At 42.7% G+C, this 27,565-nt stretch overlaps 2 protein-coding genes across 2 annotated transcripts; both read right to left on the bottom strand.

The window, feature by feature from the left end:
- Positions 1–297: 297 nt before the first annotated feature.
- Positions 298–19,248, bottom strand: alox12 (arachidonate 12-lipoxygenase). Its single transcript, XM_014207174.3, has 14 exons — positions 18,859–19,248; positions 15,822–15,977; positions 15,492–15,693; positions 11,389–11,470; positions 11,180–11,302; positions 10,737–10,843; positions 8,829–9,001; positions 4,540–4,683; positions 4,248–4,451; positions 4,076–4,162; positions 3,725–3,894; positions 3,063–3,285; positions 2,793–2,963; positions 298–2,551 (listed from the first exon to the last, which is right to left on the bottom strand). Exons 2-14 carry the CDS (start codon positions 15,966–15,968, stop codon positions 2,372–2,374), a joined length of 2,013 nt encoding a protein of 670 aa, XP_014062649.1. The 5' UTR covers positions 15,969–15,977; positions 18,859–19,248; the 3' UTR covers positions 298–2,371.
- A 1,518-nt stretch (positions 19,249–20,766) lies between these two features.
- On the bottom strand, positions 20,767–24,778 carry LOC106608903 (uncharacterized). The gene is made up of 3 exons (XM_045721850.2): positions 23,557–24,778; positions 22,419–23,283; positions 20,767–22,176 (listed from the first exon to the last, which is right to left on the bottom strand). Exons 1-3 carry the CDS (start codon positions 24,184–24,186, stop codon positions 22,088–22,090), a joined length of 1,584 nt encoding a protein of 527 aa, XP_045577806.2. The 5' UTR covers positions 24,187–24,778; the 3' UTR covers positions 20,767–22,087.
- Positions 24,779–27,565: the final 2,787 nt, after the last annotated feature.

The following is a 27,565-nucleotide window of genomic DNA, read 5'->3' on the forward strand; positions in this document are numbered from 1 at the left end:
CGCTGTTTTGTTCTGTTCCATTCTTTCACATTCACAGTTGTGTCGGTATTCTAAGCCAAACTGCTATTCAGTATTTTTGTTTGCATGCATGAACAACTAGTTTGCATGATTTTGGTAAGATAGCTGTGTGTAAGGCTGCATTCATATAGGCTGTTTGTAGTATGTGAATTGCCCTATCTATCTTGTTGCTTAAATTCATTACCAAAATGGCCTAGCTGATTGGGTGCTGTCCATTGTGCTGATACAGCGCAGCAGAGATTGGCTACAGATTTCAAAAGCACTCAAAGATCTCAGAGCCTCTGCATTTGAACTTTATGTTTATTGTGGTATTGAGTAATTATATAAGCAGAATTCAATATAATTCCGATGCAAGAACCCCCCCAAAATGTATCCACCTTGCCGATTTCAACTGCTCCCTTAGTCCTGGTGCAGGGTCTGGATTTTAGTTCTGGGTTAACTGAGATAAAGGTTAAGGCAGTGTTTGCTGGAGAGCTATAGTTGATGGCCTATCCACTAGGCAAAAACATTGAATCAATGTTGTTTCCACATAATTTCAACCCCAAAAATGAATGTGATGACGTGGAAAACAAATTGGATTTGCAAAAAGCGATCAATGTAACGCATTTAGTCTTTTTTTCACCCAACTTTTAACCTAACTCCAATGACATGGTGCATTTTTGTTGTTGATTTCACGTTGAATTCATGTTAGTTGAGAACTCAACCAATGTACAGAACCAGTCAAAAGTTTGGACACACCTACTCATTCAAGAGTTTTTCTTTATTTTTACTATTTTGTACATTGTAGAATAATAGTGAAGACATCAACACTATGAAACAACACATATGAAATCATGTAGTAACATTTTTTTTTTTAATAAATCAATATGTTTTATATTTGAGATTCTTCAAAGTAGCCACCCTTTGCCTTGATGATAGCTTTGCACACTCTTGGCATTCTCTTAACCAGTTTCATGAGGAATGCTTTTCCAACAGTCTTGAAGGAGTTCCCACATATGCTGAACACTTGTTGGCTGCATTTCCTTCACTCTAACTCATCCTAAACCATCTCAATTGGGTTGAGGTTGGGTGATTGTGGAGGCCTGGTCATCTGATGCACCACTCCATCACTGTCATTCTTGGTCAAATAGCCCATACAAGGCTGGAGTTGTGTTTTGGGTCATTGTCCTGTTGAAAAACAAATGATAGTGTCACTAAGCGCAATCCAGATGGGATGGTGTATCACTGCAGAGTGCTGTGGTAGCCATGCTGGTTAAATGTGCCTTGAATTCTAAATAAATCACAGACAGTGTCACCAGCAAAGCACCCCCACACCATCACTCTTCCTCCTCCATGCTTCATGGTGGTAACCACACATGCAGAGATCATCCATTCACCTACTCTGCGTCTCACAAAGACACGGCGGTTGGAACCAAAAATCTCAAATTTGGACTCATCAGACCAAAGGACAAATTTCCACCGGTCTAATGTCCATTGCTTGTGTTTCTTGGCCCAAGCAAGATCTCTTCTTATTGGTGTCCTTTAGTGGTGTTTTTTTTGTGTGTAGTAAATTCGGCCATGAAGGCCTGATTCACGCAGTCTCCACTGAACAGTTAATGTTGAGATGTGTCTGTTACTTGAACTCTGTGAATAATTTATTTGGGCTGTAATTTCTGAGGCTGGTAACTCTAATGAACTTATCCTCTGCAGCAGAGGTAACTCTGGGTCTTCCTTTCCTGTGACGGTCCTCATGAGAGCCAGTTTCATCATAGCGCTTAATGGTTTTTCCGACTGCATTTGGACTGACCTTCATGTCGTTTCTCTTTGCTTATTTGAGCTGTTCTTGCCATAATATGGACTTGGTCTTTTACCAAATAGGGCTATCTTCTGTATACCACCCATACCTTGTCACAACACAACTGATTGGCTCAAACACATTAAGAAGGAAAGACATTCCACAGATTAACTTTTAACAAGGTACACCTGTTAATTGAAATGCATTCCAGGTGACTACCTTATGAAGCTGGTTGAGAGAATGCCAAGAGTGTGCAAAGCTGTCATCAAGGCAAAGGGTTGCTACTTTTGAAGAATTTGTTTTAACACTTTTTTGGTTACTACATGAATCCATATGTGTTATTTCATAGTTTTTATGTATTCACTATTATTCTACAATGTAGAAAATAGTCAAAGTAAAGAAAAGCCCTTGAATGAGTACGTGTGTCCAAACTTTTGACTGGAACTGTATATCAAAACTAGAAGTTGAGCTGACGTCTGTGCCAAGTGGGATGCTCCTCACCAGGGCCCCAAATGCGATAGTCCGGCCCTGCTCCTCAGTAAGTAAAAAAGTAATGGTGATAAGACATTGGGGTCTAATCTATATAGTAATGCTGTTCTCGATGCGGCTGGGCAGGAGGAAGAGGTAAGGTAGCTCCAGTCCCTGGTTCTGGCTCAGGATGTGTTCCTCTATATCCTTCAGTTCCTTTCTGAACCTGTCAATCACCTCCTGGGCCTGGGGCTCAGTGAAGTACTGCTCTGGATACTGACCCAACGGGACCTGGAGCAGAGAGGGGGATAGGGGAAGGGGGAGAGAGAGAGCGGGAGAGAAAGAGAACGAAAGGAGGTGGGAGACAAGGGTTTCATTCAGTAGGAGCAAACGGGAGAAAGCGTTTTGAAATGGAACCAACAATGTATGTTGAGGTGGTACCACCCCCACTTAAAAAAATATGTGTAACTACTCACATGTTTGACTGGAATTCTACGGGCTCAGCTAGCGTTAGCGTAACCCTTTAACTTACTGCATCAGGCTGTGGCCGCCCCAGGTGCCATGTGATCGCCATCTCCAAACATGTTTGGCTGACATCAGGCAGGCTGTCCATGATCATCTCCATGGTAACAGCATCCTTGTCGGTTGGCGTGGGGTGACGCATGGTGCACGGGGTGTTGGGTACCCAAGCACACCAGTCAAACTATGTTAAAGAGAGCAGAGTAAGTTAATAGAAATGTGTGCTTGCTCGCTCGTGTGCCTGGCGTGTGTGTGTGTGTGTGTGTGTGTGTTTGTGAAGTACCTGTCCGTTGTTGGTGGCCGCGTGCTGTGCTGTGCTCGTGAAGATGGCTACACTCAGCAAGGTAACCAGCTCTGCTTTGTTTTTTAGTTCGTTGGACAAGCCAAACGTGGGGACATCGACAAAGCCCTCCTCAGCGATGTCCTTTATCCAGTTCTGTAGCTCAGGGTCTTCCACCACATCACTGTCACAATGGTAGTACACAGATATCATCCCTGAGACAAAACTATGGAGGGGTGGAGAGAGGGAGAGAGAGGGGGAGGGGGGAGAAAGAGGTAAACAAACAGTGAGGTAGAAATAAAGATGGAGAATAAGAGTAGGCTAATGAAAGGACGTAATACTGCACAAAGATTAAAACGTCTTATTTTCCCAATATGAAGTTGAGCATGTCCATATTTCAGGCCTAAGAGCATGCCTCCTCCTTGCTTCACCGCTTACAACCTAATAAACAATGTGTCTGTGGTCATAAAGAAGTGGTCACACGGGCATTGCACCTGTGTATGGCGTCCCACAGTATCAGACTGTGCTCCATGTAGAAGTAGTCTCTGAGCTTAGTGGCTCTGCACCCTATTCCCCATTTAGTGCACTACTTTTGACCAGGGCCTATAGGGAATAAGATGCCATTTCGACCACAGCCACATAGGAGTAAAAATAGAAGTAAAAACCTGTGTATGGCGTCCCACAGCATGAGGCTGTGCTCCCTGTAGAAGTAGTCTTTGAGCGTGGTGGCTCCGCGCTGTTGGAAGTCCCAGCAGGGCTGGAGAGAGCGGTAGGTCAGGACCTTGTACTCTCTCTGGGACAGGACGAGCAGGCCCTCCCCTCCTGTAGACACCACCTGGAGGAAGAGAGCAGGAGGATGCTGTCAGCTTAGACCGCAATGGTGGGAAATCGAACCACTGGTCCACCACTTTCAAAGCTGTCCTATCTGTGTCCCTATGACATTTCGCACATTCGGGGGGTTACAAAATATGAAATGGGGAAAATAGAATCGTCAAGGAAGAGAATAGTTTGCTGACCCTTTTGAAGATGCCGTCAGCAGAGACGAGCTGAGTGCGTCCCCTGCAGTTGATCTCCAGAGTGTAGCGCAGGTGGGGAGCCAGGAGCTAAAGACAGAGAGAGGGATGAGACGGCAACACACGCACACACACACAAACACATGCACACACACACGCACACACACACATCTACCTTGTATACAGGGTGTACAGCGGGAAGTTGACGTAACGTAGCCACACAGAACACTTCTACCAACAGGTGCGTTCTCAACAGGTGTGACAGCAACTGGAACACCTGGAACTCCGAGTGACGGACCCAGATCTTAGCCAATAGCCAGGCCAGGGGCGGGTCATTAGGCAGGAAGATGGGGGTGTCCAAGCCAGGAGTCTGTCCTAGCTGGAGAAGAGAAGGGATTAAGTGTGTGTGTGTGTCTGTGTGTGTGTGTGTGTGTGTGCTCGTGCGCGTGCGTGCGTCCCAGTCCTACCTGTATGGCAATGGGTATGAGTCCCTGGTCAGGGTGCTCATATAGTAGACACAGAGGTGCAGCGATGTACTGTGGTTTCCCCCTGATTACATTGGTGGGAACACCATCCATAATGGCATAGTCAATCAAGTAGATGTTGCCAGCCTAGAGATGAAGGGAGGAGAGCGCAAAATCTGTAGAGGCAGCTGAGGCTAGGGTTAAGATAGTATTTTTTCTTTTAGGGGGTAGATCAGCTTTAATATTGCAGATAGATTGTGGCTTCTGTCAATGTAATTGTCTGCATCATTTCCAAATCCCATATATATTTTTTGACAATATATATACAGTACCAGTCAATAGTTTGGACACACCTACTCATTCAAGGGTTTTTCTTTATTTTTACTATTTTCTACATGGAAGATTAATAGTGAAGACATCAAAACTATGAAATAACACATGGAATCATGTAGTAACCAAATAAGTGTTAAACAAATCTAAATATTTTTTAGATTCTTCACAGTAGCCACCCTTTGCCTTGATGACAGCTTTGCAAATTCTTGGCGTTCTCTCAGCCAGCTTTATGAGGTAGTCACCTGGAATGCATTTCAATTAACAGGTGTGACTTCTTAAAAGTTAATTTGCGGAATTTCTTTCCTTAATGTGTTTGAGCCAATCAGTTGTGTTGTGACAAGTTAGGGGTGGTATACAGAAGATAGCCCTATTTGGTAAAAGACCAAGTCCATATTATGGCAAGAACAGCTCAAATAAGCAAAGAGAAACGACAGTCCATCATTACTTTAAGACATGAAGGTCAGTCAATACGGAACATTTCAGGAACTTGAAAGTGTGGTCGCAAAAACCATCAAGCGCTATGATGAAACTGGATCTCATGAGGACCGCCACAGGAAAGGAAGACCCAGAGTTACCTCTGCTGCAGAGTTACCAGCCTAAGAAATTGCAGTCCAAATAAATGCTTCAGAGTTCAAGTAACAGACACATCTCAACATCAACTGTTCAGTGGAGACTGTGTGAATCAGGCTTTCATGGTCAAATTGCTGCTAAGAAACCACTACTAAAGGACACCAATAAGAAGAAGAGACTTGCTTGGGCCAAGAAACATAAGGAATGGACATTAGACCATTGGAAATCTGTTCTTTGGTCTGATGCAGACAGCACAGTAGAGCAGGTAACATTATATTATAGTAGAGCACTGTACGAGTAGAGTACAGTATAGCATATTATAGATGTCTATGTTTTGGCCAAATAGATGTTAATGTTTGGGCTCTTGAAAGGTTGGAGCCCCCTTGCTGGCTATACATCTCAATACTCTACACTTTCTTCTGAAGTGTGCACTTGTCCACTTCTCACATGGTGGTCCTGTGTAGCTCAGTTGGTAGAGCATGGCGCATACAACTTTAAATTTGAGATGGCACAAGCAGCGCCATTGAGGCTGTCACAGAATCCATAATGGCACAAATACAAATATGAGACCTCTATATCTCTATGGTGTTAATTGTTTTTTGACTTATTTTGTAATTTAAAGAATCTCCATAACTAACATATGTCTGGATATCTTTCATTTGGACATATTTACATTCCAGCAAAACATATTTTAATCCTAAAACCGTACGTGACATATTTCTTGATATACAGTTGAAGTTGGAAGTTCACATACACCTTAGCCAAATGCATTTAAACTCAGTTTTTCACAATTCCTGACATTTAATCCTGGTAAAGATTTCCTGTCTTAGGTCAGTTAGGATCACCACTTTATTTTAAGAATGTGAAATGTCATAATAATAGTAGAGTGATTTATTTCAGCTTTTAATTCTTTCATCACATTCCCAGTGGGTCAGAAGTTTACATACACTTAATTAGTATTTGGTAGCATTGCCTTTAAAATGTTTAACTTGGGTCAAATGTTTCAGGTAGCCTTCCACCAGCTTCCCACAATAAATTGGGTGAATTTTGGCCCATTCCTCCTGACAGAGCTGGTGTAACTGAGTCAGGTTTGTCGGCCTCCTTGCGCGCACACGCTTTTTTCAGTTCTGCCCACAAATGTTCTATAGGATTGAGGTCAGGGCTTTGTGATGGCCACTCCAATACCTTGACTTTGTTGTCCTTAAGCCATTTTGCCACAACTTTGGAAGTATGCTTGGGGTCATTGTCCATTTGGAAGACCCATTTGCGACCAAGCTTTAACTTCCTGACTGATGTCTTGAGATGTTGCTTCAATATATCCACATCATTTTCCTCCCTCATGATGCCATCAATTTTGTGAAGTGCACCAGTCTCTCCTGCAGCAAAGCAACCCCACAACATGATGCTGCCACCCCCGTGCTTCACGGTTGGGATGGTGGTCTTCGGCTTCCTAACATAACGATGGTCATTATGGCCAGAGGACATTTCACCAAAAAGTACGATCTTTGTCCCCATGTGCAGTTGCAAACTGTAGTCTGGCTTTTTTTTATGGCGGTTTTGGAACAGTGGCTTCTTCCTTGCTGAGCGGCCTTTCAGGTTATGTCGATATAGTACTCATTTTACTGTGGATATAGATACTTTTGTACCTGTTGTCTCCAGCAGCTTCACAAGGTCTTTTGCTGTTGTTCTGGGATTGATTTGCACTTTTCACACCAATGTACGTTCATCTCTAGGAGACAGAACGCGTCTCCTTCCTGAGCGGTATGACGGCTGCGTGGTCCCATGGTGTTTATACTTGCGTACTATTGTTTGTACAGATGAATGTGGTACCGTCAGGCATTTGGAAGTTGCTCCCAAGGATGAACCAGACTTGTGGAGGTCTACAATTTTTTTTCTGAGGTCTTGGCTGATTTCTTTTGATTTTCCCATGATGTCAAGCAAAGAGACATTGAGTTTGAAGGTAGGCCTTGAAATACATCCACAGGTACACCTCCAATTGACTCAAATGATGTCAATTAGCCTATCAGAAGCTTCTAAAGCCATGACATCATTCTCTGGAATTTTCCAAGCTGTTTAAAGGCACAGTCAACTTAGTGTATGTAAACTTCTGACCCACTGGAATTGTGATACAGTGAATTATTAGTGAAATAATCTGTCTGTAAACAGTTTTTGGGAAAATTACGTGTCATGCACAAAGTAGATGTCCTAACCGACAAAACTATATAACTCTATCGCCAAAACTATAGGTTGTTAACAAGAAATTTGTGAAGTGGTTGAAAAACGAGTTGTAATGACTCCAATCTAAGTGTATGTAAACTTCCGACTTCAACTGTATTAGATGTTCGGTAGTGACACTTAAAAATACATTAAGATTTACCAACTTGCTCACACAATTTCTCCAAAATGTTTTCAGACAGACTACTCATCATGTGGCCATCCTGGAGAGGGGTGCAATCCCATCACCTGGTGATATTTGTAGGGTTGTAGCTTAAGGCACCTTCATTCTACAGTCTTTTAAAGTGTGTGTTTAGGTAGTGACATCAAAATGTGTTTAAAAATAACCCTAACAAATAATTAGATCAGTATCTTTCAATGTAATAATAGAACAACTTTAGATGTTCTTTTGAAATGAAAGTGTAATTTTGTTTTTACATTGCTTTATTTTCAAACATGAAGTTTAGGAATTCAGGGTTTGGGACAGGTGTATAAACGATTACTGTGTACTATATTAACTTCTATGTTTGTTATTGCCTTGGATTGAATTAGAACATATCATGATGTAAATAAATGTCCTAAGTTTGAAGACGTAATTGTTTAAAAAAATAATAATTTGGTGTGGGACTGCAATTTACACCACTTCTGTAGAATCACCCATATACAGAATAGGCTCCGGTCAAAAGTAGTGCACTATATAGGGAATAGAGCTCTGTTTAAAAGTAGTGCACTAGGGAAAAGAACTCTGGTGAAAAGTAATACACTATATAGGGAATAGGGCTCTGGTCAAAAGTAGTGCACTATATACGTTATTAGAAAAAATAAGTGCTTTCTAGAATCTGAGGGTTCTTCGGATGTCCCCATAGAAGAACCCTTAGAAGAACCCTTTTTGGCTCCGGGTAGAACCTTTTTGGGTTCCACGTAGAACCCTTTCCACAGAGGGTTCTACATGGAACCAAAAAGGGTTCGCCTATGGGGACAGCCGAGGAACCCTTTTGGAACCCTTTTTTCTAAGAGTGTAGGGAATAGGGCTCTGGACAAAAGTACCTTATTTTGGAATTAGGGCTCTGGTGAAAAGTAGGGCACTATTTTGGGAATAGGGTGCTATTTTGGTACGTAGACAGAAGAACAGGGAGATGGACCCCAGGGTGGTCAGATAGATCGCGGGGCCCTACCTTGAGCTCCTTGTCCAGGGTGGTCCTGGGTGCCAGCGACCCCTGCACCATGTCTCCAGAGACGGGGAAGTTTCCTGGAAGCTCCTTGCAGCGCTGGATCATGCGGGGGTTTGAACCATTCAGACACTGGTACCCAAAGAACCAATCTTCCTTCCAATGCTCCATACAGTACTCTGGAACCATAGGGATAATCAATAAATCAATCAACCACAGAATGAAAAAAGTACTGTCTGAATGTATCAATGATCATTAATTAATATAATAATCTACACTACCGGTCAAAAGTTTTAGAACACCGACTCATTCAAGGGTTTTTCTTTATTTTCACTATTTTCTACATTGTTGAATAATAGTGAAGACCTCAAAACTATGAAATAACACACATGGAATCATGTAATAATCAAAAAACAAATCAAAATTAATTTAAGATTCTTCAAATAGCCACCATGAGTGAGAACTTGTTCTCAATTTGCCTACCTGGTTAAATAAAGGTAAAATAAATAATGATATTTTCTCAGTTTAGTTATTTTAACAACCAGTTAATCCAATAGCAAAACATTTAAAATACATGTTTCATAATTGCCTGTTGAATGTAGTATGCTACAGCAATGTAAATGACTGTGCACTACACTGTTTTCATATTAGGCAATTGACTGAACAGAAAATGTCCATAACTTCTATCCCATGGGTGATCAAAGGTGTGATCATTGCAAACATCTTTCACAATGTAATCAAATTAAAGAAACATTATGTATTGAAGGCACTAGTTTGCATCAAGCCTGTTTTGAGCATTTGGAAATAGGCTCTCATCGAAATCACAGTAAATATCCCAATTGTTCATGCACCTGGGGGAAAAAACCTTTTGGCATAGCGAATCCAAGCCTGACAGGTCTGGATTGAAATCATTGCATGCCTCATCCACGGCCTGAAGGAGGGTGGTACGCTCATGGTGATGGCAATCATACATCTTCCACCTGTATTGTAATCGTGTATTGTATTTTACAGTATTGTACGTAAATACAATACTGGATACATGTTTAGTGTATAGGGGATGCGTTTCTTTCTTGTTTTGTACTTTCTGGATTATTTGCGTAGTGGTATTGTATTGCTGCACTGTAGGAGGTAGAAACAGAAGAATTTCGCTGCACCTGCTGTAACATCTGCTAATCTGTGTACGCAGCCAATAAACTTTGATTTGTTACATACAGTACATCTCTGATCTTGTCAATATCAGATGAAAAAAAAAAATTGCTATGAAGTAAAATCATAAGTAATCATCATAGTAGTAAATTTGAGTATATATACTTTTTATGTTTCTACTTTACAGACATACATTTGAATTTGTTCTCAAAATCTGTAGTAGACGAACCAGTTCTATAGGTTTTGTGTGTTGTACTTAGTCAATTGAAAATGTGCTTCGAGTTTTGAAACGACTTCCTTTTTGATGATGTGTTTTGAGTTTTCTACTAAGAATTGTAAAAATGTTCAACATACTTGAGAAAATTGCACCAAAGCAATAAAAAAACTGTAATATATGATATACTGTATAATAATAGGACTGAGAGTAAATATAGAGAAGTCTTATACGTAATGTGGGAAAATGAATTGACCATATATGAAACAATTATTTAATAAATTCTTTAAAATATAACAAATTTACCTAGTTACTTTATATGAACATGTATTGCAATGTGAAACAGTAGATTAAACACTGATTAAGTTAGGTGAAAACTGTTGTTGCATTACTCCGAGGCCTCACTTCCTAAATGTCTAGAATTATGAACAGGAAGAGACGGCAATTAAAAGTGGCGGCCTGTACTCTACAACCAATAGCACATCTGATGCAGATAGGAGGGAGGGCTAAAGCACTGAATGTAAATACTGTATATTTGTTTTACTGTACTCTACCAGCTATGGGGCTTTTGAGTTTCCAGAAGCATCGTTTAAAGTCCTCCAGATCATCCCATGACTTTCCAAACCTGATGGCTAGTTTCTTCAGAGACAGCTCTAGAATACTTGGAGGGAGAGGAGGGTGAGAGAGATGGGTGAGAGAGAGATGGATGAGAGAGGGTAGAGAGAGGGGGCGATGGGTGCGAGAGAGAGGGTAGAGAAGGGGGGCGATGGGTGAGAGAGGGGTAGAGAAAGAGATCGAGGGGTGGAGGTGGGGTAAAGAGAGAGAAATGGAACATCTTTTTTAAGAAAGGGGGAAGTTGAGACACGTAATGTGGGTAAGACATATGTTTGAGCAAGTGAGGGACATTTTACATTAGATTTAGGGGAAATTTGACCAGCATGTGTGAATGTCAATGCATAAGAATAACATCACAGAGAAAAATGTGTGTGTAACTCACGCATAGTGTAAGGAGCCTTCAAAGTCGCTCCTTTTCTCGCTGTCAAAACGTACATCCTGATGCAGGTCTGCTTCGGTCTTGGCATCGATACACTTGGGAATCCCAGAAGCCCATGCAGCCCATCTGGATAAACAAACATAACTGTTAAGATCTAGGCTCTCTTTCTGGAGGGATTGGAATTGGGACAACATTTCTGTAATCTCACTGACCTGTATATCGTTTGTCTCTCCTGCAGTTCTGCTTTTCTGTGAGCCAATAGCTGAGGAGAGGTATCATCGCAGAGTATCTTCGCTAAAGGAGGGAGAGAGACAGCGAGAGAGAGGGATGACTCACTCACACGTACAGGTAACTGCCAAAGTAAAGGAAGCACTTGAATAAATGAGGGACAGAAATTATATTGAACGCAGGTGCTTCCACACAAATCAAATCCAATTGTATTTGTCACATGCGCCAAATACAGCAGGTGTAGACTTGACAGTCAAATGCTTACTTACAAGCCCTTAAAACCTCTTCACTATAGGGGGCAGTATTTTCACGGCCGGATGAAAAACATACCCAAATTAAACTGCCTCCTACTCAGACTCAGAAGGTAGGATATGCATATTATTAGTAGATTTGGATAGAAAACACTCTGAAGTTTCTAAAACTGTTTGAATGATGTCCGTGAGTATAACAGAACTCATATGGCAGGCAAAAACCTGAGAAAAATCCAACCAGGAAGTTTGACCTCACATGGTTGTAGTCATTTCAAATGATGTTCTATCTAAACTACAGTGTCTGTGATGTCATATTGCACTTCCTAAGGCTTCCACTAGATGTCAGCAGTCATTAGAACCTTGTTTGAGGCTTCTAGAATGCAATTTGATTGAATAATACCCGGAACAGTAAGTGGTCGGGCTGGGGTCATTGACTTACCTCGTGCGCGCTCACGCAGGGCTAGCCATTTTTATTTTTCTTCTGTAATGAATCTGCTATTGTCCAGTTGGAATATTATCAAAATTCTACATTAAAAACACCCTAAAGATTGATTGTGAACATGGTTTGACATGTTTCTACAAACGCTGAGGGAACTTTATAACATTTCGTCGACGGTGGATAGATGCATTTTGGAATGGTGATCTGGACGCGCCATCAAAACGGATTTATTGCAACATAAATTATGGAATTTATCGAACAAATGAACATTTCTTGTGGAAGTGGGAGACCTGAGTGCATTCAGCCGAAGATCAGCAAAGGTAAGATAATATTTGTAACATATTTCAGCGTTTTGTGGATGCCGTGGCTGGACGGCTAACTGAATAGCTTGGGGCTCAGTACTCAGAATATTGAACAATGTGCTTTCTCTGGAAAGTTATTTTGAAATCTGACAAAGCGGTTGCATAAAGGAATAGTTCATCTATACTTCTTTAATTAATTGTTATATATTTTGTCAACGTTTATGATGAGTATTTCTGTAAATTATGGTGCCCATTCACCGGTAATTTTGGGGTGAATACATTTTCTGAACGTCACGCGCCAATGTAAAATGGGTGTTTTGGATATAAATATGAACTTGATGGAACAAAAAATGCATGTATTGTCTAACATAATGTCCTAGGAGTGTCATCTGATGAAGATCGTCAAAGGTTAGTGCATAATTTTAGCTGGTTTTGTGCTTTTGGACGGCTACTCTTGCTAGGAAAATGGCTGTGTTGTTTTTTTGCTGTGGTGGTATCCTAACATAATCTAATGTTTTGCTTTCGCTGCAAAGCCTTTTTGAAATCGGACAACGTGGTTGGATTCAGGAGAGGTTTATCTTTCAAATGGTGTAAAATAGTCATATGTTTGAGAAAATTGAATTGTGGTATTTTAGTTGTTTTTGTATTTCGCGCCATGCGATCCCATTGGCTGTTGGCTAGGGGTTCCGCTGGCGGAACGGAACCCCCTAGATGTAAGAAGTTAACCAACAATGCAGTTAAGAAAATACCCCCCCAAAAATGTAAGAGATAAGAATAATAAATAATTAAAGAGCAGCAGTAAATAACAATAGTGGGGCTATAAACAGGGTGCACCGGTACAGAGTCTATGTGCGGAGGCACCGGTGTCGAGGTAATTGAGGTAATATGTACATGTAGGTAGAGTTATTAAAGTGACTATGCATAGAAAATAAAAGAGATTAGCAGCAGCATAGAAGGGGGGGCAAAGCAAATAATCTGGGTAGCTATTTGATTAGCTGTTCAGGAGTCTTATGGCTTGGGGGTAGAAGCTGTTTAGAAGCCTCTTGGACCTAGTCTTGGAGCTCCGGTACCGCTTGCCGTGCAGTAGCAGAGAGAACAGTCTATGACTAGGGTGGCTGGAGTCTTTGACAATTTTTAGGGCCTTCCACTTACACCACCTGGTATAGACGTCCTGGATGGCAGGAAGCTTGGCCCCGGTGGTGTACTGGGCCATACACACAACCCTCAGTAGTGCCTTGTGGTCGGAGGCCGAGCAGTTGCCATACCAGGCAGTGATGCAACCCGTCAGGATGCTCTTGATGGTGCAGCTATAAAACCTTTTGAGGATCTGAGGACCCATGCCAAATCTTTTCAGTCCCCTGAGGGGGAATAGGTTTTGTTGTGCCCTTTTCACTACTGTCTTGGACCATGATAGTTTGTTGGAGATGTGGACACAAGGAACTTGAAGCTCTCAACATGTTCCACTACAGCCCCGTCGATGAGAATGGGGGCGTGCTCTGTCCTCCTTTTCCTGTAGTCCACAATCATCTCCTTTGTCTTGATCACGTTGAGGGAGAGGTTGTTGTCCTTGCATCACACGGTCAGGTCTCTGACCTCCTCCCTATAGGCTGTCTCATCGTTGTCGGTGATCAGGCCTACCACTGTTGTGTCATCATCAAATGATGGTGTTGGAGTTGTGCCTGGCCGTGTAGTCATGAGTGAACAAGGAGTACCCTGAGGGGATCAGTGTGGCGGATGGGTTGTTACCTACCCTCACCACCTGGGGGCGGCCCGTCAGGAAGTCCAGGTTCCAGTTGCAGAGGGAGGTGTTTAGTCCCAGGGTCCTTAGCTTAGTGATGAGCTTTGAGGGCACTATGGTGTTGAACGCTGAACTGTAGTCAATGAATAGCATTCTCACATAGGTGTTCCTTTTGTCTAGGTGGGAAAGGGCAGTGTGGAGTGCAATAGAGATTGCATCATCTGTGGATCTGTTGGTGCGGTATGCAAATTTGAGTGGGTCTAGGATTTCCGGGATAATGGTGTTGATGTGAGCCATGACCAGCCTTTCAAAGCATTTCATGGCTACAGACGTGAGTGCTACAGGTCGGTAGTCATTTAGGCAGGTTTCCTTAGTGTTCTTGGGCACAGGGACTATGGTGGTCTGCTTGAAACATGTTGGTATTACAGACTCAGACAGGGAGAGGTTGAAAATGTCAGTGAAGACACCTGCCAGTTGGTCAGCACATGCTCGAAGTACATGTCCTGGTAATATGTCTGGCCTAGCGGCCTTGTGAATGTTGACCTGTTTAAAGGTCTTACTCACATCGGCTGTGGAGAGCGTGATCACACAGTCGTCCGGAACAGCTGATGCTCTCATGCATGTTTCAGTGTTGCTTGCCTCGAAGCGAGCATAGAATTTATTTAGCTCGTCTGGAAGGCTTGTGTCACTGGGCAGCTCTCGGCTGTGCTTCCCTTTGTAATCTGTAATAGTTTGCATGCCCTGCCACATCCGACGAGCGGGAGTTCTTCAATTTGAGGTGAATAATCCCAGTTCTGATGTCCAGAAGCTCTTTTCGGTCATAAGAGACGGTAGCAGCAACATTATGTACAAAACAAGTTACGAACAATGTGAAAAATTAAAATAAAAATAGCATGGTTGGTTAAGAGCCAATAAAACGGCAGCCCTCCCCTCCGGCGTCATTTTGCACAGGTGTGGTTCCTGAGTTAATTAAGCAAGTAACATCCCATTATGCTTAGGGTCATGTATAAAAATGCCCAGTTGCCCATTATTTTGGCTACCATGGCTAGAAGAAGAGATCTCAGTGACTTTGAAAGAGGGGTCTCAAAGGAGCATAGGGGTTTTAACGGGTGTGTGTGTGAACACTTATGGGAATTTTTGGAGCTGCCCCTGAGACAGCGTTTTTGCGCCACCAACAACTAAACATCAAATGATCGAATTTCTATGCCAAGGTGCATCGAAGCTATTCTGGTGGCTCGTGCCCTTTGTTTGACCAAATCTAGGACACAGATCTAGGATCAGCTTTCTCACCCCAAAACATAACCTTTATCACTAAAGGGAAGAAAAAAAACGCAATCTGACTCGAGAGCGGTATTACCTGTGCCTTCTCGTATCTCCACCTTGACGTCTCCTATGAGCCAGCGGTAACAGGGGAAGGTGAGGGCTGTACCACCACCTGGTGGCTCCACGGTGACATAGCGACAGAACCAGTTATCCTCCACCCAGTAACGCTGCTTCTCCAGACGAACCAGGAGGAGAGGACCCAGAGGGGCCGAGCTACACACCTTGTACTCATCCACCTGGGGGGTAGGGAGGGAGAGACGCACATACACACTTTATACGCTTGATATGAACCTACCTAAAAATGACGCACACATACACCTTGTACTCCTCCTGGATCACACACGCGCAACACAGCCCTACTTACTGCTCCTCTACAGAAGTCCAGTCCAGGGTTGTCCAGGATTGTTCTCTCACTCTGTCCATTCTCTCCCACCAGGGTGACATATATGTAGTTATTGGTGCCCGAATACTCTGACGTGCCTGTAGCAACTGTCACCTTATATTCCTCCATCTAAAAACACTGGTCACACACACACACACACACACACACACACACACACACACACACACACACACACACACACACACACACACACACACACACACACACACACACACACACACACACACACACACACACACACAGAGAGATGCAGTGAAACACAAGGAGACATAAGCCTGAGGCTGTTGGCTGTATGTCAGAACATTTCTGAGTGTGATGTATAGGGGCTGAGGAGTCTTGTGTGTCCTCAAACACTGATCTCAGGTCAGTTTAATGTTTATCCTCTTATGGTTCAGGTTAAGACTTGAGGAGGATAACCTGATCCTATATCAGTGCCTAAAGGTAGACCAGCTGGCAGGCAACTTCATGGTCATTTTCAATCTCTCCTTATCCCAGTCTATAATCCCAACATGTCTCAAGTTGACCACCATCATTCCTGCTCTCATAGACTACCTCCCTGAAGCACTAACATCTGTAATCATGAAGTGCTTTGAAATGCTGGTCATGGCATACATCATCTCCATCATCCCAGACACCATAGACCAGGGGACTCCGACCTTTTCTAGCAGGAGAGCTACTTAAAAAAAAAGAAACATGTCGCGAGTTACAATTTATTTTCTAGCTTTCAAATAGGCACATTCTTCTTTTCTCCTCTCCCCTGCAACTCTTCTCCCAGGTCCTTAGTGTACAAGAGAAAGTAGTGCTTTCTGTCAATATACCTGGTAAAATAATGGTTATTATAAACTGGGTGGTTCAAGCCCTGAATGCTGATTGGCTGACAGCTGTGGTATATCAGACCGTATACCACGGGTATGACAAAACATTTATTTTTACTGCTCTAATTACGTTGTTAACCGGTTTATAATAGCAAAAAGGCACCTCAGGGGGTTGTGGTATATGGTCAATATACCACGGCTAAGGGCTGTATCCAGGCACTCTGCATTGCGTCGTGCTTAACTTTAAGGGTTAAGCGCTATGATATCAGTTTAGTATTTTCCCCAAGCAAAATGACCTGGGACATTTTTCCTGGTTTTAGATTATTATTTGCACTAGAAATTACAATTGTTCATAGAGAAACAACGAATTTGGATGTTGTGAGTCCACGTCATGCTTAAATCACACCAGAAGACCAATAATTTTTTTTAGGTCTGGCAAAAAAAACGAACAAATAGATTTTTGAGTGTAATTCCCCTTTGTTTGCCATCTGGCCCTTTAGTTGCACATCTAGCGAGTGAAGAATGTGTGATCTAATGTGCCGGTCTAGACGTGTTTCTGTACTGCTGCTGCTCATTTCATGGCAAAGTTAGCAAATAACAATACAAAAAAAATGGATCCAAATAATTTACTTACTCATGACATACCTTTTTTGCCAGGTTAGCCTACTTTTGCAGTTAACATTTAGGCCTAATTGAGAACTTTTTGGGGAAAGTGTTTCTGTCCAACCACAAGACTGTTATCACATCAACTGGTACACACAGAGTGACAGACAAACACACCACACAGACAGATTGGCAATATTGCTGGAAATCAATTGCCAGATATTGTGTTGGGTTTGGCTTTTCGGCCCTGTTTGCATGTATATCCTACTACCAGTCGCTTTTTATTTATAAACCCACCTGAACCGCTCCAGTAACCCTGCACATTGAATAAGGTTCTGGTACTGACCTGTATATACTTGCATTCTAATGTTACTTTAACTCTTATTGTAGTTCATGTGTTTTTAAAATATTTTTTATATTATATTTTCTATTATTATCTATATTATTATTATTATTATTATTATTATTATCACTGCATTGTTGGGAAAGAGCTCTCAAGGGAAGAATTGAACTCTACTGTTGTATCCTGTGTACGTGGTGAATCAACTTTGAAACTTTGCATGGATTAATAGCCTACATCAGGCACACAGTTCTCGGTACATACCTGATAGGTACGGCACCCCTCGCTCTAAACAATGGAGAGACTGTGAGCTAAGAAAATGTACCCAAGACTCATTACTTAAAGCTTATGTTTGCACTTGTGCTTTTATCGCTTTTTTTTACAGCGTGTAGCCCGTCCAGCCCTTTCCCAACGGTAATATCACTTATTAACTTTGCCTGCCTTCCAAATGGCACCCTATGCATTTGGGCAGGTAGTGTTCTCCTGGCATCCGCCAAACCCAGATTTTTCAGTCTGATTGCCAGATGGTGAAGCGTGATTCATCACTCCAGAGAACGCGTTTCCGCTGATTCAGAATCCAATGGCAGCGAGCTTTACACCACACTTGGCATTGCACATGGTGATCTTAGGCTTGTGTGCGGCTGCTCTGCCATGGAAACCCATTTCATGAAGCTCCCGACAAACAGTTCTTGTGCTGATGTTGCTTCCAGAGGCAGTTTGGAAATCAGTAGTGAGTGTTGCAACCAAGGACATACGACTTTTATGCGCTTCAGCCGTCGGCGATCCCGTTCTGTGAGCTTGTGTGGCCTACCACTTCACGGCTGAGACGTTTTTGCTCCTAGACGTTTCCAACTTTGCAATAACGGTGCTTAAAGTTGACCTGAAGAGCTCCAGCAGGGCAGAAATTTGACGAACTAACTTGTTGGAAACAAGTACTTTTCTACCTTGCATTTCAGTACTTTTCTACTTTATATTTCAGTACTTTTCTACCTTACATTTCAGTACTTTTCTACCTTACATTTCAGTACTTTTCATTTCAGTACTTTTCTACTTTACATTTCAGTACTTTTCTACTTTACATTTCAGTACTTTTCTACCTTGCATTCCTATAGCATTCCCTTAGGTAAAAGCCTAGTCCGTATGTAATCTATTGCAGAATAAAATGCATTCATTCATATCCATTCAGAATGTGTGTACAGTTTGTTCATCAGACATTATAACAGCAAAAGGAAGAACTTACCTCACTGCTGTTAGGGAAAGAGAGAGAACATTCACTGTTTGGCTCCAAACACTTTTCTCTACACCTCTTTCTCTCTCTCTCTACCTCGCTTGTTAATTTCCGTGTCACTAACCCTTCCCCGTCCCTATTTCCTCTTCCCTCACTCTCTCTCTCTCTCTCTCTTTCTTTCTTTGTGTAGAGTGCAAATTTTCTTCACGCCAGAGCAACCCTCTCTCTCCTCTCTTCCCCCTCTCTGAAATCTCACTCAAAGTTAGTCAGTCCACTCCACTGTCAACCGGTTCAGTCATCCAACAGCAGTCTTCTACACTTCAAAATACACTTGAATAAAAATCCTCTCTTTCATTCACACCCTCTCACAACCTGTCCACGTTTCCAAGCTAATGACTTGGCTTCTCTCTCTTCCCCCTCCCTCTCTCTCTCATGCCCTCCTCCCTCTGGCACCCCTCCCCTTCTCTCTCTCTTTCTCTCTCTAGCACAAGGAAATGAGAAGTACACCAACCTCTGAGCATACAGAGAGATAAGGTATACAAAATATCAGAGGCATCATGCAAAACCTAGTCTAAAAATATGTAAACAACCCAACAAGCATCTCTCCTGAACTTACACCTCCATGTAATCGTTCACACACTGTTATATATAATTATAGTGTCATATCCGATGTTCTCTTCAGACAACCCCTACAGAGAAGCACAATACTGAGTAAAATTAAAAAAATGAAATGTATTCCTGAAAAAATATGACTTCACAAATTCAAATGAGGTTCTCACATATGTCAACATGCATAATGTCACTCTGCTTATAGCTTTCACACATCTATGAGATGTGGTCTGAGTAGACCTTACTTCTATCTGCAAAATTTGAGTCGCCTTAGAGACTGCCCTATTGTGTTTCGTCCAACGGGGATAGATTGTGAGCGTTAGGGTGGAATGTGTAGACTTTGACATGATTTTCAGCTTCATCCTGTGGGCTAGAATCATGCTTGTTCTAAACATTTAATCTTTGGGCAAAGACTTAACTGACAGGTCACAGTCACACACTCTTCTTTAAGAACTTTAAAAACGATCAGTCAAGATGCCCCAGGATTCAACCTAGTTTTGACACAGTATTCAAATAAAATGTTATTTGTCACATGCTTCGAATACAACCTTACCATAAAACGCTTACTTCTAAGCCCTTAACCAACAATGCAGTTCAAGAAATGGAGTTACGAAATAAATATTTAGGGTTAGTTATGTGAAATCCATAGATTATGGCCTAATACATTTATTTCAATTGACTGATTTCCTTATATGATCTGTAACTCATTAAAATCTTCACAATTGTTGCCTGTTGCATTTCTATTTTTGTTCAGTATAGAGTATAGAGGTCTTTCTTTCATTGATCCCTATATTCTGCACCCGTTCTCTCAATGTATTCTAGCGAGTCTGTTGACTAAATTCTAATTGAAAAAGGTACACCTTATTTAAAGGGATGACTTAAGATCAATTTAATGAAAACTCAAGAGAAAATCCGTTGGCCAGCAAGTGGGAGGGTATTCAGCGTGCGCATGGGAACCACGCCTGCAAAGCCCGTTTACCCACCTGCATAAAGTACGTCTGAATACCAACTAATGAGAAGTGTGTAGGAAAGGCGTACGTTTCCTAAATCGAATCGGCCCCACAGTGAAGAACATTTGGTATTGCAAAACGGTTTTTAGCAGTGACGTTGTTGAGTGTATGTAGAATGAAGAAACATCTTAAAACCTTCACAGAATGTCTGCATACACTTACGCCTCTAAATTAAGCATTGACAAGGCGGGTTCACACCCTCAACACAGCATAAAAACCCAAGATGATTCGTTCCCAAAGTGAACACACAAACTGAAACTGCTCCTGAGACGATACAATAGAGACTTGACAGTTATTCGTTTCAACATGTTTGCATTTGACGTTTTATTTTATAAGAAAAGATGGGAGAACAAAAAGAACAGAAGTTATACTGTATATAAAGATCCAAAAACATGATGATATGTGATCAAAAACACACTACTACTACACTCACTAACCATAGAATAGCACACACACCAGTATGAGCTGCAAAGTCTTTATGGTTGATGTAAAATAATCTTTATGGTTGATGTAAAATAATAGTCCAGAGAATTGTATTACAAATGCATCTACTGTGATCGTTTAAGACCGATCTAATTCCAACCTCTATGGCTGGCTGTGTTTACACAGGTAGCCCAGTTCAGATATTTATTTTACCTTTATTTAACCAGGTAGGCAAGTTGAGAACAAGTTCTCATTTACAATTGCGACCTGGCAAAGATAAAGCAAAGCAGTTCGACACATACATCAACACAGAGTTACACATGGAGTAAAACAAACATAGTCAATAATACAGTAGAAAAATAAGTCTATATACAATGTGAGCAAATGAGGTGAGATAAGGGAGGTAAAGGCCATGGTGGCAAAGTAAATACAATATAGCAAGTAAAACACTGGAATGGTAGATTATATTTATTTCACTAATCGGTCTTTTGAACAATTAGAACAGCTCTGAAATAGATCTGATGTGATTGGTCAAAAGACCAATTAGTGAGAGGCCTCCCAAGTGGTGCAGTGGTCTAAGACATTGCATCGCCACGCTAGCTGTGCCACGAGAGATTCTGGGTTAGAGTCCAGGCTCTGTCGCAGCCGGCCGTGACCGGGAGACCCATGGGGCAGCGCAGTTGGCCCAGCGTCGTCCTGGTTAGGGGAGGGTTTGGCCGGCAGGGATGTCCTTGTCCCATCGAGCACTAGAGACTCCTGTGGCGGGCCGGGCGCAGTGCACGCTGACACGGTCACCAGGTGCTTCCTCCGACACATTGGAGCGGCTGGCTTCCCGGGTTAAGCGGGCATTGTGTCAAGAAGCAGTGCGGCTTGGTCGGGTCGTGTTTCGGAGGACGCACGGCTCTCGAACTTCGCCTCTCCCGAGTCCGTACGGGAGTTGCAGCGATGAGACCAGACGAACTACCAATTGGATATCACGAAATTGGGGAGAAAAAGTGGTGTAAAAAAAATAAAACAAAGACAAATGAGTGGAAAAAAGATCAGAATTGGGGTGCCTGTCTAAACCCAGCCTCAGTGTGTTGATGTTTGGAACATTGTGTTAGCAGTATGTTGATAATGAAAGAATGTGTGAGACTATGGAAGAGGCTCTAAATCGAGTTTTTCTGATGGTACTGTGATGGAGCCGTGTCTGGCCTGGTTTAGGATGGCCGGTTGGATGCAGACGGCACATTTTCTACATTGTCCGGAGGGCAGGCTACGAAGTCGGCTAGCATGGACGCCATCGCTTCTTCATCCAACAGAGAGAGAGAGTGGGTTGTTAGATAACGTTTGTTGACCTAATTCTGTGGCAGAGGAAATGCACAGCAGTCATTAACCAACATAATTTGTATATCTACAAAGTATTCCCCCTAAGCCATGTCCGTGTAACACATGGGAAACGTGTGGGTTGTACAGTACAAAAAGCCTGAGTTGTATAATGGTTATATGGACACTTTTTGAACAGTGTGTTTGAGAGAGTCCTTGTCTTACCTTTTTCTTCTCTGTTCCCTGTCCTGTTCCTTCCTCCTCTCCCTCTCTTCCTCTTCATCCCTCTCCCATCCTCTCCCTCTTTTCCTTCTTTCTCTCGTTCAGGCCCCTCTCCCTTGGTCTCCCTCGGAGCGGTTGATGACCTCATATCTTGTCCGGTATTGTCGCCGCCCTGTTTGGATATTTCTCCCTCCTGATTGGATGGCTGATCGTCAGCGTCCACCCTCACTTCCGGTGCAGGCTCCGCCTCCTGTTGGTGTTGAGCAGCAGGACCGTCTTCAGAAGAGGACGTTCCCTCCGGCCGATTGCCTCCCTTCTGCTCCCATGACCTCACTTTCTGCCCATGCCCGGCCTCTTCCTCATCTAGCTCCTCTCTCTCTCTCTGAGCTCCGCCCGTCACACACAGGATCTGAGGCATGGTCGGGTCATTCATTCCTTCATCCTCCTCTCCCTCTCCCTCTTCCTCCAGCACTCCGATGCTCTCTACCTCCTGAGCCTTTATCCCTCCTTCCCCCTCGCTCTCCACTCGGAATCCTCCTATCCCTCCCTCCTCCGCCAACCCTCTGAGCACCTCTCCTTCCTCTCGTCCTCCCATCCCTCCTCTCCTCCCTTCTCCGTCCAACAGCCGAATCTCTCCCTCTTCTTCATCCTCCCCCTCTTCCGCCTCATAATCATCAAGCTCTTCATCATCATATTCTTCCTGATCTGGGAAATCGCTCTCTTCCTCCTCTTCCAGCTCATCCTCCATCTCTCCCTCCTCCTCTTCTTCATCAGAGCTGTTGATATTAATGACAGTGTGATCTTCGTCAATGGATTGCTGTTGCTGCTGTAGGGCTCTGCTGGACTGGGCTAACTGGTTCTGGTGAACCTGTAGAGTTCGAGAATTGTATTTAAAAGGCGCAATACGTAGAAATAGCTCTGCCATTTCCTGGTTTCTAAAATTCAATTTTTTTGGGCCTGATTTCAGTTTGTGACAAAACAAGCTATGTGTAGTGTAGATAATCATTGTACCATCCATACCGTTGTGAAATGTATTTTCAATAACCCAAAATATTGTATTTTCAGCTGGTGTACAAAACCAAAAGATAAAAGACACACAAGCGAAACTTAACGACAGGACATTTAAGTGATTTTTTTGTACCTGTATGGGGAGACCCAGTGCTGTAGGTTGACCTGGTGCTGGAGGCTTGCCCTGGAGCAACATCTGCTGGAGCTGGGCTCCATGCAGGGAGTCAGCCCCGACTCCTAACCCCACAGAGGGTTCCCCGAGTTGGGCCACACCGGTGGAGTTGAGAGGGGGAACCAGAGAGACTAGCGGAGATGGAGGGAACAAGTTGATGGTGGAGGAGGGGAGGAGAGGGTGAGGGAGGGAGGTAGAGGGAAGGTCGTTGGAAAGGGGGAGGGAGATGTCGCCCCCTGGACAGGGCACGGGGAGTGTGACGCCACCTGGTGCTAAGGAAGACCTGGGAAGAGTGGCCGCAGCGCTGGTGCCATCTTGGCTTTCTAACATCAGCATCCTCTGTGGCACGATGACCACGCTATCGTCCGAATCGCTCTCTAGCGAAATCTCCACATCCTCGACCTCTTTGTCGTAACGGATGAAAACGGGTCTCTGGCCGCCGGAGAGCCCTGGAAGAACCAGAGGTAGGTGGTTGTCCAGGGAGCTGGGGAAGGGAGGTCCAGGGGTGGGCCCCCCTAGGAGGTTGGATGCCTGGGGGGGGGGGGGGTGAAAGAGAGGGAGGGGGTGCGCGGACGGAGGAGGGAGTTGCATATGGTCAGGGCCTCTGTACAGAAGGAGGATACCTGGAGAGAGAGGGAGAGACGGGGATAAAGAGAAATAGATTCAGTAAGCAAATGTATTCCAAAAGGTCGCTTGCTAGTCCAGTACATTTCACTAAGGATGCAAATTTGCCTGAGCTAACCAAAAGCAGAAAATAACAGCACACATGGAAAATACTCCTACACTATAAACAAATCTTCCCAGAGTATTACACCTCTCTAAACCAGTCTAAATAGTCCTCTACAGCACGAGGGTAACATGACACCACTAAACATATTCGGTGTTAGTACAGTAGCATTATCAACTGAGCTTCAGCTAAGAGACAATGGCTGAAATGCATGGAGCTGTGTCCAATAGCCAGAATCAGATAGTAATTACATACACTATCACACGCCTCAAAACAAACTACACAATCAACTCTAGAAAATGAATCCGCTGTTGTAAATGCTTTCGTTGGACCTGTTCATAAGGTTAAACTATAAGGGTGGCTACTTTGAACAATCTCAAATAGAAAATATATTTTGATTTGTTTAACACTTTTTTGGTTACTACATGATTCCATATGTGTTATTTCATAGTTTTGATGTCTACACTATTATTCTTCAATGTAGAAAATAGTAAAAAATAAAGAAAAACCCTGGAATGAGTAGGTGTGTCCAAACTTTTGACTGGTACTGTGCACACACACAGTGCTTGTATGTGTCGTTGTAATCGTTCCATTTATATTGTTGTTCAGTATGTATGCATAGTGCCTTCGGAAAGTATTCAGATCCCTTGAATTTTTTCCTCGTCAATCTACACTCAATACCCCATAGTGACAAAAACACGTTATCATTTTATTTTTTTAAATTGTATTTATAAAAAACACAAATGAAGTATCACATTTACATAAGTATTCATACCCATTACTCAGTACTTTGTTGATGCACCTTTGAAAGTGAATACAGCATCGAGTCTTCTTGGGTGTGATGTTTGTCGTGGAAATTCAGCTCAGAGAGACTTGGTCATTTCTTCAAACAATCATCTTTATTTAATATTGATTCATTTTTGCAATAATGAAACCGTCGACCCAACAGTCTTGACTGTTAGGCTGAGAGCCTATGCTGTTCCTTATATACCTCATACCAAGATTGCTGTCATACCTGGTTCAACCCCCCCCCCCCCCCCCCCCCGATATAGATTGGGGGCACCATAAGCCACTTTGGGTTCATCCTCTGGTTTTATCTAGGCAAGTCAGTTAAGAACTAATTCTTATTTACAATGACGGCCTACCAACAGGCCTCCTGCTGGGACAGGGGCCTGGGATTAAAAAAATAAATACAATATAAATATAGGACAAAACACACATCACAACAAGACAGACAACACTACATAAAGAAAGACCTAAGATGACAACAACAGCATGGTAGCAACACTACATGACAACAACATGGTGACAACAAGATGGTAGCTGCACAAACATGGTACAAACATTATTGGGCAAAGTCAACAGCACAAAAGGTCAAGAAGGTAAAGACAAAAATACATACAAAGCAGCCACAACTGTCAGTATGTCACAAAAAATGTCGTACTGGAGAGATGAGGACCAAGGCGCAGCGAAAATGTGAATACTCATATTTTAATTACCAAAAAAAGGAGTAAAGCATCCACTTGACAAAACAATAAACAGAACTTACGACAGCAACAGTTTTACAGGCTCTACAAACGCAGTGCAAAAACAACTACCCACAAAACCAAGTGACAAACATACTCCTACATATATGACTCCCAATCAGGAACAACGATCCCCAGCTGTTCCTAATCAGGAGTCACAAGACCAACACAGAACATTCACACACACAAGACTGCCACGTCCTGACCCCAAAACTACTACAACAGCTCCATCTGCTGGTCAGGACGTGACACAGTAAGAGTGTCCATGATTGAGTCTTTGAATGAAGAGATTGAGATAAAACTGTCCAGTTTGAGTGTTTGTTGCGGCTCGTTCCAGTCGCTAGCTGCAGCGAACTGAAAACAGTAGCAACCCAGGGATGTGTGTGCTTTGGGGACCTTTAACAGAATGTAACTGGCAGAATGGGTGTTGTATGTGGAGAATGAGGGCTGCAGTAGATATCTCAAATAGGGGGGAGTGAGGCCTAAGAGGGTTTTATAAATAAGCATCAACCAGTGGGTCTTGCGACGTATACAGAGATGACCAGTTTACAGAGGAGTATAGAGGGCAGTGATGTGTCCTATGAGGAGCATTGGTGGAAAATCTGATGGCCGAATGGTAAAGAACATCTAGCCGCTCGAGAGCACCCTTACCTGCCGATCTATAAATTATGTCTTCGTAATCTAGCATGGGTAGGATGGTCATCTGAATCAGGGTTAGTTTGGCAGTTGGGGTGAAAGAGGAGCGATTACGACAGAGGAAACCCAAGTCTAGTTTTAACTTTTAGCCTGCAGCTTTGATATGTGCTGAGAGAAGGACAGTACACCATCTAGTCATACTCCCAAGTACTTGTATGCAGTGACTACCACAAGCTCAAACCCTCAGAGGTAGTAATAACACCTGTGGGAAGAGGGGCATTCTTCTTACCAAACCACATGACCTTTGTTTTGGAGGTGTTCAGAACAAGGTTAACTTCTATGGGCTAGGTGGGACGCTTGACCTACTCAACAGCCAGTGTAATCCCGTGGCGCGTTATTCAAATACCTTAGAAATGCTATTACTTCAATTTCTCAAACATATGACTATTTTACACCATTTTAAAGACAAGACTCTCGGTAATCTAACCACACTGTCCGATTTCAAAAAGGCTTTACAACGAAAGCAAAACATTAGATTATGTCAGCAGAGTACCCAGCCAGAAATAATCAGACACCCATTTTTCAAGCTAGCATATAATGTCACATAAACCCAAACCACAGCTAAATGCAGCACTAACCTTTGATGATCTTCATCAGATGACAATCCTAGGACATTATGTTATACAATACATGCATGTTTTGTTCAATCAAGTTCATATTTATATAAAAAAAATCAGCTTTTTACATTAGCATGTGACTAGCATGTGACTAGCATTCCCACCGAACACCGCCGGTGAATTTACTAAATTACTCACGATAAACTTTCACAAAAAACATAACAATTATTTTAAGAATTATAGATACAGAACTCCTCTATGCACTCGATGTGACCGAATTTAAAATAGCTTTTCAGTGAAAGCACATTTTGCAATATTCTCAGTAGATAGCCCGGCATCACAGGGCTAGCTATTTAGACACCCAGCAAGTTTAGCACTCACCAAAGTCAGATTTACTATAAGAAAAATGTTATTACCTTTGCTGTTCTTCGTCAGAATGCACTCCCAGGACTTCTACTTCAATA

The sequence above is a fragment of the Salmo salar genome, chromosome 07 (genome assembly GCF_965601325.2).
Source record: "Salmo salar chromosome 07, fSalSal1, whole genome shotgun sequence".
NCBI classification, from domain to species: Eukaryota; Metazoa; Chordata; class Actinopteri; order Salmoniformes; family Salmonidae; genus Salmo; species Salmo salar.